At 40.7% G+C, this 17,638-nt stretch overlaps 1 protein-coding gene across 2 annotated transcripts in view; it reads left to right on the top strand.

The window, feature by feature from the left end:
- PCSK5 (proprotein convertase subtilisin/kexin type 5) overlaps window positions 1-17,638 on the top strand; it is a 465,201-nt gene that overhangs the window by 352,704 nt on the left and 94,859 nt on the right. For both annotated transcript variants that reach the window (XM_032164318.1, XM_032164319.2), the window contains exon 24: window positions 1,137-1,205. In XM_032164318.1, coding sequence (XP_032020209.1) covers window positions 1,137-1,205 — 69 coding nt within the window. The remainder of the gene's footprint in view (window positions 1-1,136; window positions 1,206-17,638) is intronic.

The following is a 17,638-nucleotide window of genomic DNA, read 5'->3' on the forward strand; positions in this document are numbered from 1 at the left end:
GAGGCCGGGCAGGTGGATCACTTGAGGCCAGGAGTTCGAGACCAGCCTGGGGAACATGGTGAAACTCTGTCTCTACTAAACATACAAAAATTAGCCGGGCATGGTGTTGCATGCCTATAATCCCAGCTACACAGGAGGTTGAGGCAGGAGAATGGCTTGAACCCAGGAGGCAGAGGTTGCAGTGTTCTGAGATCACACCACTGCACTCTAGCCTGGGAGACAGAGAAAGACTCCATCTCAAAAAAAGAAAGAAAGAAAAAGAAAATGATCGTGGCAGGTGGGAGGATTGTGGACAGGATATAGGTGAGAGAAAATGAAATTAGAATCCAAAGTCTGGGTCAACAGTTTTCTCCTTCCCAATTACTAGACATGAGACCTTAGGCAAAACTCATCTAATTTGCCCATGCCTTGGTGTCTTCATCTGTCAAAGGAAGGGCACAGTATCAAGACAGAGTGGCTTTGAGAAGCCAGTGAGGACCAGCCTAAAACTACTTGAAAATATTAAAATGGTCTGTGAATCATATGTGTTATTGTTATTGCCCAATTTCTTATCTTTTATGGGAAGAAGTAAATTAAAAAACAATACTTATAGTTTCAGCTCTCTTCTATGTAAGAATGCTGCGGACTGTTATTGCCCTGCTCTGTATAAGAATTATGCCTGGTCTGGTGCTGAAGAGAGCTCCAAGACATTTTTAGAATAATTAAGACACTCAATTCTGTTTCTCCTTAATGTTTATGGATGTAGTAAAAGATTTTAAACTTTTTTAAAAAGTGTTTAGTAGGACAGATAGAAAGAGAAAAAGAACCTGTTCATTTACATACCCGATTCCATTTTCCCAGAAGCAGAGCTGGTTTCTTTAATAAATAAAATCAATGAGCTTGACTTCAAAATGAGCTGCATGGCATATGGTCCAACCTGGTTCTCTTTGTACCCAGTCAAGCTGATTCAATCTATTCAATTAATAGAAGGAGATTAAAAAGTAGAAACCACATATATCCTTGAGGATGGTTTTGGGCTTCATAATTGCTCTATGATTTACTTTAAAATAAGCTACACATAAACATATTTTTATAGCAATTAACGTGTCTCCACTCAATGGAAATGAGTTGTGTTTTTCACTTCTCTGTCTGTGTAGGTGAAGTCCAAGATCCAGACTATGAAGAATGTGTCCCTTGTGAAGAAGGATGTCTGGGATGCAGCTTGGGTATGTCCTCTTCCTTTGTCACCTAAAGAGTTGAAATAGCTGAGTCCTTTTCCACACATCTTCATTCCTGTCATTGCCCCAGCAGGCACTCTTGTCATTGCTGTCAGCCTCAGTGTCACCATCAACGTCTTAAGCAGGCTCTCTTCAATACAAACAGGATCACTGTGAGGAAATACTTGCTTCTGAAGCAATGAATGGGTCTCTTGTCTTTATGAAACTCAAGTTTAGAAAAGGACGCCATGGCACCTTTTCCTCTGGTTGTCAATGAGTTGTTGGGGCTTACTGACCAGCAATTGCATTTCAGGTGCCTGAGACTCAGCCTCTCCTTAGCTTCTCAAGGTGACACATTTGGAAGATTAACAGTGAATGAACTCAAGCAAAGAAATGCCTAAAGCAAAGAAATGCCTAATTCCTCTAACTCACTTGGTGTGTAAAACACAAAAGTTTGTGGGTAGAGGGAGAGGGGTTTTCCTTTATAAAAATGACTCTGTTGGGCTGGGCATGGTGGCTCATGCCTGTAATCCCAGCACTTTGGGAGGCCAAGGTGGGTGGATCACCTGACGTCAGGAGTTCGAGACCAGCCTGTCCAACATGGTGAAAACCCATCTCTACTAAAAATACAAAAATTAGCTGGACGTGGTAGCAGGCACCTGTAATCCCAGCTATTCGGGAGGCTGAGGTAGGAGAATTGCTTGAACCCAGGAGGCAGAGGTTGCAGTGAGCCAAGATTGTGCCATTGCACTCCAGCCTGGGCGACAGAGCCAGACTCCACCTCAAAGCAATAAAAATGAAAATAAAAATGACTCTGTTGCTTGGAGCCTAAGACAACCCTTAGAGAATCAAGCATCGTGGTAACAGTGGAGTTGAATTCCCCACCATGCAATGCAAAGCATTTGTCACTCTCATGTATAACTCTTTAATTCAAGTCAGTGGCTCCTTCTTTCTTCCCTTCTCACATGCCTGCAGGAGATGATGGAGACAGTTTGTTAACACATGGCACCATTGCATTGGTGATAAAATGAAAAACAGGGAGGTTACTGAATTCCAGCATTGTTTCTTAATGTACGTTTAGGCAACATATAAAAAATAATTAGCATGTGTGATCTTTGAAAGGAAACTCAACTGAAAAGTTCATGGAATAATTTTTCTTCATGGAACTTCCAGGAAGCCCTGGGATTGGTTGACTAATCAACCACTGAAGCTTCTAAAATTTCAATGTGGGCACAAATCACCTGGGGAATTTGTTGAAATGCAGATTCTGATTCACTGGTCTAAGGTGGGCCCAAGAATTTGTGTTTCTGACAAGCTGCCCAGTGAGGCCAATGCTGCTCTATAGAACACTCATGAAGTTGCTAGGGGTAAGATTGTGCCAGAATAAAGCAGACTTTTTATTTGCCTTACCCAGTGGATTTTCTTAATTTTTTTCTTACTAATACATAATAGTTTTACATATTTAGGGGATACATGTGATACTTTGATATTTGCATATGATGTGTGATGATCAAGTCAGGGTAACTGGTATATCATCACCTCACATATTTATCATTTCATTGTGCTAGGAATATTCTAAATCTTCTCTTTGAGCTAATTTGAAATTAATACTTAAATATTATACATGAATTACAATTTATATTGTGGCTATCACCACCACTCTTTGCCTTAAATGGAAAGGATACATTTTCTATAATATCTGTATCTAGAAAATACAGTTTCTGGAAGCTTAAATACCATTCCCCCATTATCTTCCACTATAAAATGATGCTTATATTACTGGATAATAAAATCTCATAATAAAGTTAATAAACACTTAAGAAGAAGATAAAATTTAGGGTCAGATAGTTAAGGGTAAAATGCTAATTACCTGGGAAGCAAAAAATAAACCTAGGCATAAATAAAAAAGTACTGAAGTAAAAAACTATAAGCAAATTCCAGTGTCTGTCTCATGTGAAGTGATAGAAGATGAGTTTGCACAGAGCAATGATGAATGTTTTGATTATCTTGATTTCACTGTTTGCCCATTTCAGATGTATTTTCCCATTAAGTTTCACACCCCAGCTAATTTCTGTGGTCTTCTCTGGCATCTTTGCTGTTGTGTGTTGTGTGCCCATACTAGCATTTTGTGAATCTTGGAGGTAGGTTGTGTGTAATCTAAAATCTGAGGTTTGGGCTGTCTTGGCTCTGCTTAGTGATGACAGTGGGGCAAGTCTACCCAGCAAGATACACATAGAGAAAAGAAGATCATCCTTCCATAGCTTCAAGACACCTTGAGAGGAATGTGTGAACGTGTGTGAACTCCTTCAGGATCAGTGAGGATCTTAGCACGGAGGTGGGAACAGTGACAAGAAAACCATGGTCACTAGGTGTTTGCATTGGCCTCATCCTCCACTTAGATGAGACCAAGGAGAAGCCGCTGGAAATGGACTCCAAAGCAGACACTGACCCTCTGGGGACTCAAAATCCAAAAGACCCACCTTGCAAAAAGAGACAGATGAGAAAGTTTGATTTACGTGACTTACTTTACAAAGTGCTATTAAGCTCTTCAGTCCATTCATTACTTAAGAAATTTTGTCTACTGTGTGCTGAGTGCTCGCCTTGGTGGGGAGAATTTCAAAGGTGATATGGCTGTGATCCTACTATAAAGATAGCAGGATCTGTCCCAAGTGATACACCTGGAATGAAATCTCTTAGAAGACAACCTGCCAGAGTAGAAACAGGTATAAAGTGCAGTGACACCACCAGAAAGGGTGACAAGACCATTCTAAATACCTCTAATTTCTCATTTTAAATTCTAAAATGTCCCTTAATTTATAATATCTCTATGTATTGGGCCTCGTTTATTCTTGGATTGGCTTGGCTGAACCCAATTGTCACCTTATTTCTGAACCCTTTGTTGATCTCTCCAATAGAATAAATTCTCCCTTTTCCAGCTTCCCTTTATTTGTTAGGCCAGTGAGAATACCTTTTAGAGGTGACTAGTGTAACATTTGCTATGTATACACCTTTCTGCTTGGACACTAAACTACCTGAGAACAAGCTCTTTGACTTATATGCTCTGAACTAGCAGAGTGCCCAGGACATAATAAATGTGCAATTAATACATGAATGTTTGTTGAATTGAATTTGAGAATTGCCCAAATTCAAAGCAGAGATGAATGGCTTAGGATACCCAGGGTCTTAGATTTGCTGTTTTCTCTAATCAAACTTTATGAACCAAGAAGAAGAAAAAATAAACCATACAATACAAAAATAAATGATTTTGGCCAAGTGCAGTGGCTCATGCCTATAATTCCAGCACTTTGGAAGGCCAGGGTGGGCAGATCACTTGAGCCCAGGAGTTTGAGACCAGTCTGGGAAACATGGTGAAACCCTGTCTCTACAACAAAATACAAAAAACTAGCCAAATGTGGTGGCATGCACCTGTGGTCCCAGCTACTCAGGAGGTTGAGGTGGGAGGATCACCTGAGCCTGGGAAGTCAAGGCTGCAGTGAGCCGTATTCATGCCACTGCACTCCAGCCTGGGCAACAGAGCAAGATCCTTTCTCTAAATAAATAAATATTTAAAATTAAAAAATGATTTTTCATGAACTATTAGAACTGTAAGGAAGCTTTGATCAGACCATGGTTTATTAAGTTTTATAATTTTAAAGATATAAATACAAACTTGAAAAATTTGAATAATTTACTATAGATTTCCCCAAGATTCTTCCTGTGAGAAGGGACATCATCCTTTGGAGAGAACTTAACTTTATTCCATTTTAATAATGTAGATTCATCTCTGGGCCAGGTCTAGACGATCTCTAGGGGAGTCAGAGAAAAGTGAAATCAGTCATCGTGAGACATTTCATCTACATTATGTAATAATTAGCTGTTGAAAATCCTGGGTTTTTTTTTTTTTTTTTTAGCTTTGTATTCCTTTCCAGATATTTAGTGAACATTAATATCTATCTTTTATACCTAATTAAAAAAAAACCCTCAAATTCCAGATTAACTGGAATCTCATCTATTTCCTGGGTGGAGCTAGCTATCTGTCATTCCAAGGAAAGATTACCAAAAAGGGGGCAGAAAACTAAACTCATGACCAAAAATGATTGCTTCGTCTGGAGGAAAGCGTTGAATTAGATACTTTGAGATGAAATAAGGATTTTTTAAATTATGAGATTCGATTTCTCTTCTTTATCAAGTTGTAAACAAATAGATAACATTTTATATAATACTATTTTGTCCCAAGAATATTTGACGTCAATTCTTTCTCTTTCTAACCAGTATCCTGAATGGAAATTTTAACTACTAAGATAAATCTAAGAGTTTTAAATTATATTTCTTCACTAGCTGAGGATAGAAGTAAATGGAGTAACTTTTACCTAATGTTTTGAGGCACATTTTTTGTTTGTTTGTTTGTTTTAATTTAGGGAATGTAGCAATGGCTATGACACTTAAATATAACCTGAGATCCAGATATCTTAGATTATATACCATTGACTTGATGACTGGTTTTAATCAAATTACATAAGTTGTTCTTACTTTTCTACCTCATCAATAAATATAGTGGTTAATGTGCCCTGTTTTAACTTAGAAAGAGATCCTGAAAATGTGTCAGTATTTGCAGATTGAAATTTATCTCCAATCTTGGGATAAAACATATCCAAATTTAAAAATTTTAAGGAATTGCAAAAAAAAAAGAGAAAGGCTATATAAATTCACTGCCAAATAAGGGGACAAATATATGCACCAAAAGGATTTTTTTAAAAAAGAGAACCTCTGGGCACTGAAGCGTTCAAGGAAGGCTTTTAAGAAGATGGGAGTTGAGGTGAACATTAGTGTTTACATAGAATTTAGATAGATAAGAGAGAAAAGCTGCACTATAGGGGGTCTTTATATTTGGACAATAGCAGGAAAAAAAGGCTTCTGCTATGGATTTTGAGACACCGGGTATACTAATTTTGCAGAAGGAATGAGGAAATATAAGGAAATAGGCAAAGAGAAGTTTGGGGAAGTGGTTGAAAACAAAATCTTGAATTCCAGACTAATGAGGTTAAAAGTATTCTGTGACTAAAAGAGAAATCATTGAAGGTTCTTTTAAACACAGAAGTGGGAGAGTGTGTGTCTTGAAGGGGGTGTTAAGAGGTTAATTTGGTTATTGCGTTAACTGTGTTCAGGATAATTAAAGGGAGAGAGGCTTTAGTAGATAAACCAGCCAGAAGACTATTTCAGAAATCCAGATATAAAATAAAGCAGACAAATCTAAAGTGATAGCCAGGAAATTATGAGGACAGAGGGAGAGATGTTTTTAAAAATCACATGAAACAAATGGCTTTCAAGCATAAGAAAAGGATGCTTGTTCATTGTATGGGAAATGCAAATTAAAACTGTGAGAGGCCCGGCGCAGTGGCTCATGCCTGTAATCCCAGCACTTTGTACTTTGTGAGGCCGAGGCGGGCAGATCACTTGAGTTCAGGAGTTTGAGACCATCCTGGCCAACATGGTGAAACCCCTGTCTCTACTAAAAACACAAAAATTAGCTGAACATGATGGCGCACACCTGTAGTCCCAACTACTTGGGAGGCTGAGGCAGGAGAATCGCTTGAACCCAGGAGACAGAAGTTGCAGTGAGCCGAGATTGCACCACGGCACTCCACCCTGGGCGACAGAGTGAGATTCCATCTCAAAAAAAAAAAAAAAAAACTACCGTGAGATACCATTTCTAATTTATCAGACTGGCAAAAATTCAAAAGCTTACAAGTTCTATAGGCAAGGTTGTAGGAAAGCAAACACCACTGTTATTGCCTCCTGGTGGGAAGACAAAATGGTACAATGGCTGTTGAAGGAAACTTGGCAGTGCAACACAAATCCATATGCATTTACCCTTTGACCCCACAACACCCCTTCTAGGAATTTACCCTGGTGACATACATCCTCAGATTCAAAACAGCATATTCACCATGCTATTTATTGTGGTGTTACTTGTGGTAGTAAACTATCAGAAACAACCTAAATGCTTGTCCATGGAAGACTGGTTGAATGAATGGGGTACATATACACAATAGAGCACTCTGCAGCTACCAAAAGAGCAAAGATAATCTGTATGAACTGATGGTGATTTCATGACACACTGTTACACGGAAGGCAAGGCACAAAAGTACACATAGTATGCTACTGTTACCGGGGGTCCTTGCTCCCAGAGCTCCTAAGATGGTGGCGGGCCGCTTCCAAAATGAGGGCAGGCTGCTTCCAAAATGGTGGCAAGCCTCATGTTCTCTGACCTGGGGTTCTTGGCCTCACGGATTCCAAGGAATGGAATCTTGGGCCACGAGGTGAGTGTTATAGCTCTATTAGAAGCTGTGGGTCGCAGAAGAGAACCGCGGAACCCAGTGACTAGTGTCCAGCTCGATTAGGATGAACCTAGGCACTTAGCCATGCAGGAGCAATGGCAAGCCTTTAGCCAGATCAGGAGTGGCAATGGGCACCTTGCTGGATCAGGAGCACAGAGGACACCCTGCCTGATCTGGAGGGATGGAAGTCAGCGGCAGGTCTGCGACAGCGGCAAACAGCAGTGGTGGACGCGAGCGAAACCTCAGCTTGAGCCGTAACAAACACGGACCAGAAGAGAGTGCAGTTGCAAGATTTAACAGAGTGAAATAGAGTGGAAACAGAGCTCCCATACAAAGGGAGGGGACCCAAAGAGGGTAGCCGTTGCTGGCTCGAATGCCTGGGTTTATATCTGGATCATTGTCCCTCCCACTGTGCTCTCAGGGGATAGATGATTGGCTATTTCTTTACCTCCTGTTTTTGCCTAATTAGCATTTTAGTGAGCTCTCTGATTGGTCGAGTGTGAGCTAAGTTGCAAGCCCCATGTTTAAAGGTGGATGAAGTCATCTTCCCAGCTAGGCTTAGGGATTCTTAGCCTAGGAAATCCAGCTAGTCCTGTCTCTCACTACCTTTGTGGTAAGAAAATGGTAAGATAAAATATTTACATTTTTATTTACTTTTGCAAAGAGAAAAAAGATAACTAAGAAACTAATGGAAGTGGTTACCTATAGAGAAAGGTAAAGGAGATGGGCAGGACTTCACTAGCTGTATCTTTTTATTTTTTAACCTTTTTTTTTTTTTTTGAGACAGAGTCTCGCCCTGTCGCCCAGGCTGGAGTGCAGTGGTGCGATCTTGGCTCACTACAACCTCCACCTCCCAGGTTCAAGCAATTCTCCTGCCTCAGCCTCCCAAGTAGCTGGGATTACAGGCACCTGCCACCACACCAGACTAATTTTTTGTATTTTTAGTAGAGACAGGGTTTCACCATGTTGGTTGGCCAGGCTGGTCTTGAACTCCTGACCTCGTGATCCGCCAGCCTCAGCCTCCCAAATTGCTGGGACTACAGGCATGAGCCACTGCTCCCGAACTTAATCTTTTTTTTTTTTTTAATTTTTTTTTAAGAGATGGGGTCGCACTATATTGACCAGGCTGGTCTTGAACTCCTGGCCTCAAGCAATCCTCCCATTTCGGCCTCACGAAGTGCTAGGATTACGGGCATGATCTACCGCACCCAACCTTTAGCTGTATCTTTTTAGTTTTGATTTGAACCAGATAAATATTTTACATATTCATAACAAATGACATAGTAAGTAGTGTGAATGGACTCCCGCTAGCCAAATGTAGGACAATTAGAGCACTTTTTTAAAATGGGCGATAATTCCAACTCAATTGAATCCATGCATCAATAGTGAAGAAAAAGGAAGAGAGAGGGGAATAGAATAAAAGGGAAAGTTCTTCTTTACAGAAAAAGTTTAGCTGTCATGTATTTCAGGAAAGAATTAGGAAATCATCATTTTGCATCCCCTAGTATATGAACCCAAAGGAGAATCATCAAATCATAAGTAGATTTAAACACACTGGGTGGAAAATTGCTATGGAACAAGATCATCACACAGACTCAAAGTACTACCACAATTAATAGTTAATTACAATGAAGAGATTTTTGCTGGTTACCAACTTAAACAAGTTATTATACATAACATCACTATTATCAGTTCCATAAACCTGACATCATATGTCTCCTGATGTGATACTCAAGTAGATAATATCAGCTCATATTCTTTTTGTTGTTTTGTTTTGAGACAGGGTCCCCCTGTCATCCAGGTTTGAGTGCAGTGGCTTGATCATGGCTCCTGAGCTCAAGTGATCCTCCCACCTCAGACTCCCAAGTTCCTGGGACTACAGGCATGCACTATTAGCCTGGACTAATTTATTTTTTGTAGAGATGGGGTCTAGCTATGTTGCCCAGGCTAGTCTCAAATTCCTGGCCTCAAGCAATCCTCCCACCTTGGCCTCCCAAAGCACTGGGATTACAGGTGTGAGCCACTGTACCCAGCCCTCACCTCGTATTCTTGATAAAAGTGTCTAGATCACTAATTTTCAACTGGAGGCAATTATGCTCCATGAAACACTTGTGGATGTTTCAGACAGTTTTGATTGTCGTGACTGGAAGGTTGTTACTTGCATCTGGTGGATAGAGGTTGAGGATACTACTAAATATTCTATGATGCACAGGACTGCTCCCCCACAACAAAGAAATACCTAGTCCAAAATGTCAATAATGCTGAGGTCAAGAAAAATCTTATTTAGCCTCAAGATAATCACAAGATAAATCAAGAATGTGGGGTATCTATAAGACAGTTGACCTGTACTTGGAAAGAAAATTCAATATTTTGAGGGAAAAGTGAAAATTAGGGAATTAAAAAAGAATAAAGAGATAAAACAATCAAGAAAATGCACAAGTATTTTTACTTTTATCTTTATTTTGAGACCATGCTCTATGTCTGAAGTGCTCTGTCAGCAGAAAGGACTTAGAAGCTACAATACCCCAGCAGCAGTAAACACAAGTGCCTTGATTGTGGTTTCTAATACCATTCTCCAATAAACAATACCAAGGCTCCTTAGAGAATTGGCTGATTTGGGGACTGGGACAGGAAATAAACAGGATGAGCCTGCAGCATCTTGTAATGACAGAATGTAGGAGGATAGAAAGGGGTATAGCTCAGAGGTAAAGCATTTGACTGCAGAAAGTAAGGAGGTGCTAAAAGGAAAAAATCCACAATGATGGAAATATGTCAAAGGGACACAAAAGCCAACTGAAGAGCTCTCACTGGCCTAAGCTGGAACAATTTGGGCAATAATATAGATAGAATATGGTATTAGATTATAACCCAAAGAATAAAATAAGTATCCATGAGTTCATACAAATATAAATAAATGGTGGATAAGTAAATAGGAAGGAGGAGACAAATCTTTCATGCAAAAGAATACCAAATAACTTATTTAAATATTCCTCTTTTAAGAAAGTGAAGGCCAGGCACGGTGGCTCACACCTGTAATCCCAGCACTTTAGGAGGCTGAGGCAGGCAGATCATAAGGTCAAGAGATCGAGACCATCCTGGCCAACATGGTGAAACCCTGTCTCTAAAAATACAAAAGTTAGCTGGGCGTGGTGGTGCGTGCTTGTAGTCCCAGCTACTCAGGAGGCTGAGCCAGGAGAATCACTTGAACCTGGGAGGCAGAGGTTGCAGTGAGCTGAGATGGCACCGCTGCTCTCTAGCCTGGCGACAGAGTGAGACTCTGTCTCAAAAAAAGAAAGAAAGAAAGTGGAGCATCACTCCCTACTACTTCTTGACTGTGACTTTCTTCCAAGAGCACAGTATGGAAAGGGCAGGGGCAGAAGGACTTTACAGTGTAGAAAGCTGACAAACACTACGTCATACATGTGATTAAGGGAAACATTTGAATGTACTTTTGATACAATGTAATGAGAACCACTTTACCTCTGCAGTCTTTCTGCCAAAAAACCATGACCCCAGTCTAGTAGTGAAGAAAATATCAGACAAATCCCAATGGAGGGACATTGGGATTAATACCCGATTAATACTCAAAACTGTCCGGTTCATTAAACAAGTCAAGTCTGAGAAACTGTCACAGCCAAAAGGAGCCTAAGGAGATATGATGGGTAAATGCAATGTGGCATCTCGGGTGGGATTCTGAAACAGAGAAAAGACTCTAGGTAAAAACTAAAGAAAGCTGAATAAATTACGGACTTTACGTTAGTAATAACCACATTATAATAAAAGTAAAGGGCATGATAGAGCTATTTGGGGTTTTAGAAATGTCCTATATCTTGATTGTTGGAGTGATTGCATGACTATAAGCATTTGTCAAAATGTATAGAACTGTACACATAAAAAGGGCAAATGTTACCCTGTGAAAATTGTATTTCAATCAATTTGACTTGAAAAGTAGTCCAAGCACAATAGGCTCAGACCTGTAATCCCAGCACTTTGGGAGGCCAAGACATGAGGATGGCTTCAGACCAGGAGTTCGAGACCAGCCTGGGCAACATAGCCAGACACCATTTGTACACAAAATTTAAAAATGGTCAGGGTGTGGTTTGCACGGCTCCAGTTCTAGCTGCTTGGGATACTGAGGTGGGAGGAACACTTAAGCCCAGGAGTTCAAAGCTGCAGTGAGCTATGATCACGCCACTGCACTCTAGCCTGGGTGACTGAGTTAGACCCCATCTCTAAAGAAAGAAAGAAAAAGAAAAAAAAAGAAAAGTAGTTCAACATTAGAATGATTCCATTAATATTCTCTTTGCTGATTCTGTATAATATAGTAACTGAATTACTAGCATTTATTGAATACTTACTAATGTGCCAGGTGCTGTACTAAGTTTTTTAAGTATATTACCTGACCTAACTCTATGGAATAGATAGAATAATTATTGTTCTCATTCTTCCGCTGAAGACATAAAGATCAGAACATTTAGAAATGTGGATAAGTTCACTAGGCTGGTAACTAGTAGAATCAGGACTTGACTCTGAATAGCCCAAGACCAAAACTCATGTATTTTATTACATTCTAATCATACCAGCTAATGTTCTTCCCTTCTGATTCTAGAGCAGGATATTATGCTTTTTTGCAATAATAAAAAGATAAAAGAGGCCAGGTGCGGTGGCTCACGCCTGTAATCCCAGCACTTTGGGAGGCCGAGGTGGGTGGATCACGAGGTCAGGAGATCGAGACCATCCTTGCTAACGCGGTGAAACCCCGTCTCTACTAAAAATACAAAAAATTAGCTGGGCATGGTGGCAGGTGCCTGTAGTCCCAGCTACTCCGGAGGCTGAGGCAGGAGAATGGCGTGAACCCAGGAGGCGGAGCTTGCAGTGAGCCGCGATCACACGCCACTGCACTCCAGCCTGCGTGACAGAAGCGAGACTCTGTCTCAGAAAAAAATAATAATAATAATTTTTAAAAAATAAGATAAAAGAAAGCCTTCTTTTCTACCCCTTTCCTCAGTCCTTCATACTAAAGTCATCATACTTAGTTTTGGCTACAGCTTCATGCCCAATGACATAACTGACTCAACCAGTCAAACAGTGACACTCTTCTTCATAGTCATACAAATTAATTTGGGTTCACTGCTCATCCAGAGCTGTCAGCCTTCAGGGCCTACATCTGGAAGGTTCTGAGATGGGATTGAGCACACAGGGGAGAGCTCTACAGCAGCAAGACTGAGAGAGTCAGTGAGCATATTTTCAGTTAGCCCTGGCATCCTCCTCACCACTTTACCTTCCTTCAGTTTCGTTTACCTTACAAAGGACCTTCTTACTCTATGGGAAAGTGGGTTCTATTATAAGTGTGTGATTGGCAGGAGACACCCTAACCCTCTTCATCTCAACCTACATTAAATTCAAGCTTCAAATCTAGGACTTAGAGAACCAACCTCATTTACTCTTACTACTCCATCTTGCCATAAGAAGTGAGACCCTAGTTCATAGAAAAAGTATCGGCGATATGGAAGACATGAAGTTCACTCTTTAATTTGCTAATGCAGCAGATGTGCAAGGTTTTCAAATTAAATACTGTGGACATTGATTGCTATTTATTTCACTTTTACTCAGATCTCTCACTGGAACTTTTCCACATACTTTCAGAGGCACGAAAACGGTGTCAAACCATTTTGGTACCTTCCAAACCAAATATATTGCAGAATAAAATATATACTAGCAGTGTGTCTCCTTTAAATTGGAAGGAAGTGGCTGATTGTAAAACTGCTACTCGGCATTCATAAAGCGTCGTCTTTTCAGGGACCTAGTGCATCATCCACTGTGTAGCCAACCTTAGTGCATGACCCAGGGAATTACTGACCATCGTCTCTATGGGCAGATGGGGAAGGGACATTCAGGATGCCTCTTCTTCTTCTTTTTTTTTTAAGGCCAAACACAGAGCCAGCTTCAGAGGAAGGTTTAGAATATAAATGCAATGTCAATAGTTTTCTGAAGATAAGAGAAACAAGTTCTATTAGACAGTTCTGTCTTTAAAAAAATTATAAACTGATTGTTTCTACTTTTTATTCATTAGAGCCTCCCTGCCCCCTCATTGTCTAAATGATACCTCATTTCACAGGTGGGCACTAAGAAGACATAAAACCTTTAAAAGAGAGACCACAAAGTTGTTCTGAAGGGACATTGTGCAGTTTCATTGTCCCTTACTCATCCTGGCTTTCTTCATTGATTCATTTGGCTCGTATTTATTGTGTACTTTTGTGCTTTCTGCTTTTCTATCACTTGTTCTGTTTATTCCACATATAATAGGACTGTATAGCCTAACATTTATCAAGCATTACCAGGCTACACACTTAATGTACATGATGAGTTTTCACATCTGCAACCCAACAATTTTTACATATGGGGAAGCTGAGGGTTAGAGAAATGTTGAAATGTGACTAATTTTATGCATATGGGAAATGACAGAGTAGTTCAGAAGCAGTTTGTTTGGAGCAACCTTATGCATAACTTTGCTCTCTGTCTTCACAAAGTAAGTATTTGGCTTAGAAGCTCTTTGTTATAAGTAAACACTAGGATACACAGGGTTGTATTTCTCAAATCTCGGTGACTTCAAACAACACAGGTTTATTTCTCTCTCATGCTACATCTTCATCATGGGTGAGCTGAGAACTCTGCTCTGCGTGATCCTTAATCCAGGACCAGGTTGATAGAGTAGCCACTATCTTGCCATGGCAGAGGCAAAGCAGACACTGGCTCTTAGAGGTTTCTCCAGGATGTGGCACTTGTACCTCCTGCTTACGTATTTTTGGCTAAAGCAAGTTACATGATTATGCCTGGGATCAAGAGTGTGGGGAGGTGCAATCTTACCACATGCCTGCAGAAAAGAGAGAAAATAATGATTGTGTGTAATGGTGACAGTCTAATGGGGGAATGACTATTGGTCATGGGACTGTTGCTGGCATATTCTGAGCTTTCACATTGTGTGTTTGTACATGAAATAGTCCCAAACGTGTGCCCAAAATGCTTTAATAAATGATTTCTCTTCCATGCGTCTGAACTTGTCCATTGTCTTACCTTGGAAATGTCTAACTTTTTTCTCCTCTCAAAGCAACTCTTTTGAAGAAGTCACTATTTTAAAAAAAAAAAAAAGATGAAATTTCCCCAAGTATTCTGTTATCTCACTTCTTTTATCTCTGGCAACTGATGAGTCAAGAAGAGGACCAGTGGTCAATGCCTTATAGTCAATAGGTAGGCTGTCAGCTAAAAGGAACTTGACCCTTCTTTACTGTCATTTTTCAAATGCCTACTGTGAGAATAGCAAGTGCTGCTATCTCTTGCCTTTGTTTGCTTCCTAAAAAATGTATTAGCCCATATAAGACACGTCTTGGGAATCTGAACAGCATCTCTCAGTTTTTGAGTTAGATTCAAGAAACATTTCCTGAGCATCTACATCAGACTAGGCATGGGGATATAAAGATGAATAAAACTTGTTCTTTGCTCCTAAGCAGCTCACATGCAAATGCGATAGGCCAGAGGTTCTCAGCTCTGGGTACACATTAGGATCCTGGGGAGCTGTAAAATGCAGGTGCTGATACCTCCTCCCAATGTTTCTGATTTAATTAGTCTGGAGTGAGATGTGAGCATCAGTATTTTTTAAAAACGTCATGGCCAGGCATGGTGGCTCATGCCTGTAATCCGAACACCTTGGGAGACTGAGGCGGGTGGATCACTTGAGGCCAGGAGTTTGAGATCAGCCTGGGCAACATGGTGAAACCCCATCTCTACTAAAACTACAAAAATTAATTGAGTGTGGTGGTACAGACCTGTAGTCCCAGCTATTAGGGAGGCTGAGGTGGGATGATTGCCTGAGCCCAGGAAATTGAGGTTTCAGTGAGCTGTGATCATGCCACTGCACTCCAGCCTGGGCAACAGAATGAGACTCTCTCAAAAAAAAATAAAAATAATAATTTTTAAAAACTCCCTGACTAATTCTAATGTGCAATCAGAGTTGAAAGCCACTGATGAAGATAGATATAGAAACAGATAACTTCAACATCTGTTGAAGATGCTGTGTTGAGAATGGAAGCTGAAACAGAGGCAGATACATTATATTAGAATGTATTGTTCAGCTAGGTGGACATTTTACAAACATGACCTCTAATCTTCAATGTAATTCTCTCTGCTCAAAATCCTTACGATAGGCTAGGCTCAGTGGCTTACACCTGTAATCCCAGCACTTTGGGTGGTCAAGGTGGCAGGTGAGGGGAATCACTTGAAGTCAGGAGTTCAAAACCAGCCTGGCCAACACAGCAAGGCCCCATTTCTACAAATACAATTTTTTTTTAAGTTAGCCTGGTGTGGTGACGCGCACCCATAGTCCCAGCTACTTAGAAGGCTGAGGCAGGAGGATTGGTTGATCCCGGGAGGCTGAGGCTGCAGTGAACTATGATGGCACCATGGCACTCCAGCATGGGTAATGGAGCAAGATCCTGTCTCAAAAAGAAGAAAAAAATTCCTTATCCTCATTTTATAGATGAGAAAACCAATGCCCAGGGAGCTTATGTCATTTGCCCAAAGTTACACAGCTAGCAAGTGTTAGAGCCAAATTCAAACTTAGGACTGTCTGGCTCCAAACCCACAGACCAACCAAATAGTTGCTGTTTTTCCAAAGTAGACTACACTCATACACTGTTTTCCTAAAGAACATAAACGAAAGTTGTGCAAAGGTCGGTCTGCTGCATTTGTTTCATTCTTGATTACATTCTCTGTTCCTTAGTTGTGTCTCCTGACATTTCCTTTGCTCCTTCTCCAACATTCAAGCTCACATTCTTAGAGTTATGAGGGAGAAGAACATAGTGGCGAGGTATCTTAAGTTCAATTCTAGAGCAATTAGCTCATCATCTTGGCTCTTCATGCTATTACGCTATTTCCCCCGGAGCCGGGTATAATCAAAGTTCCTCCTACTTGTTGTGTAACTGACCTGCGAAGTCGAGCTGTGAGCCAAGTCTGTCTGGATCACGTAAGCTTGCAGAGAGAGCTGAGCCAAGTACTTCCAAAACAAACCTCGTTAAACAAAAGCAGAGTGTGGTTGAGCCGGACACACAGGGTGGAGGGTTCAGAAGACCGTCTGCCAGTCTTGAAAGCAATGTGGAGTCTGTGACATTAAACGCCCAAGGGCATTTGAGCTGGAGGGATGGATTCACCTTTACAGATGAATCTGGAAGCCAGCGAGAATGATTCTGCATGATTAGGAATAATAACCTGGAAAACCATTGCCAAATTACTTCCTTTTAGTGAAATATCTTCGATTTTTCTGAAATCTTTAGGTAATCAAGACCCCAGCTCATGTCTGTTCATCAAGCTTAAAGAAAAATAAAAATGAGTCTGGCAGTAGCGACTAGAACTTCAGATGGTTAGGTCTCATTTAGTTTTGCAGGAGTGTGGAAAATTGAGTCAGAAATCTTAGTCTCTATTCATCTCCATCCTTCCCCTAACACAGTGAAAATCCTGGGCAAGCCCTATACATTTTTTGTTTCTTAATTCTATCCTGTTTTATAAAGGAAAGCATCATATAAATTGCCTTCCTTGTACCTCCTAATAGGTCCCTAGAGATTATGATGAAAACTAGAAAGGTGCTCATATTTTGAGTTCTTCGAGAGGAACCAAGAGGCTCTATTGTGAATATCAAAACAAAATTTAATTTGCTTTCTCTCCACGTTCACCCTTTTTCTAAGAAGCCTGTTGGTGTATCTGAAGCCACATGTCTGACACGCACCACTGTGTCACAGCACTTAGCACAGTGCCTGTCAACAGGGAGGCACTCAGTAACTATCTGTGACTTCTGTGCCTGTTATTAGCTGTCCTCATCTCACCCCCAAACTCTCCATCTCCCTATGCCACAACCAAACTGCTATTTCATAGTCCTTTACCAGGTGGTAGGAAGAGCTTCAAGCTCCACTGGTTGAGGAGAAAAAAAAATTGATTTAAGTCACAGAGCAGACACCAGAATAGAGAGATGCTGTGTGTGGGGCAGGAGCATCTGCATGTTGATACCCAGCTGCTCAACAGGCTTGTCTCCAACTGAGAGTTGGGCCAACGATGAGT

Source organism: Hylobates moloch, unplaced genomic scaffold, assembly GCF_009828535.3.
Source record: "Hylobates moloch isolate HMO894 unplaced genomic scaffold, HMol_V3 SCAFFOLD_10, whole genome shotgun sequence".
Classification (NCBI taxonomy): Eukaryota; Metazoa; Chordata; class Mammalia; order Primates; family Hylobatidae; genus Hylobates; species Hylobates moloch.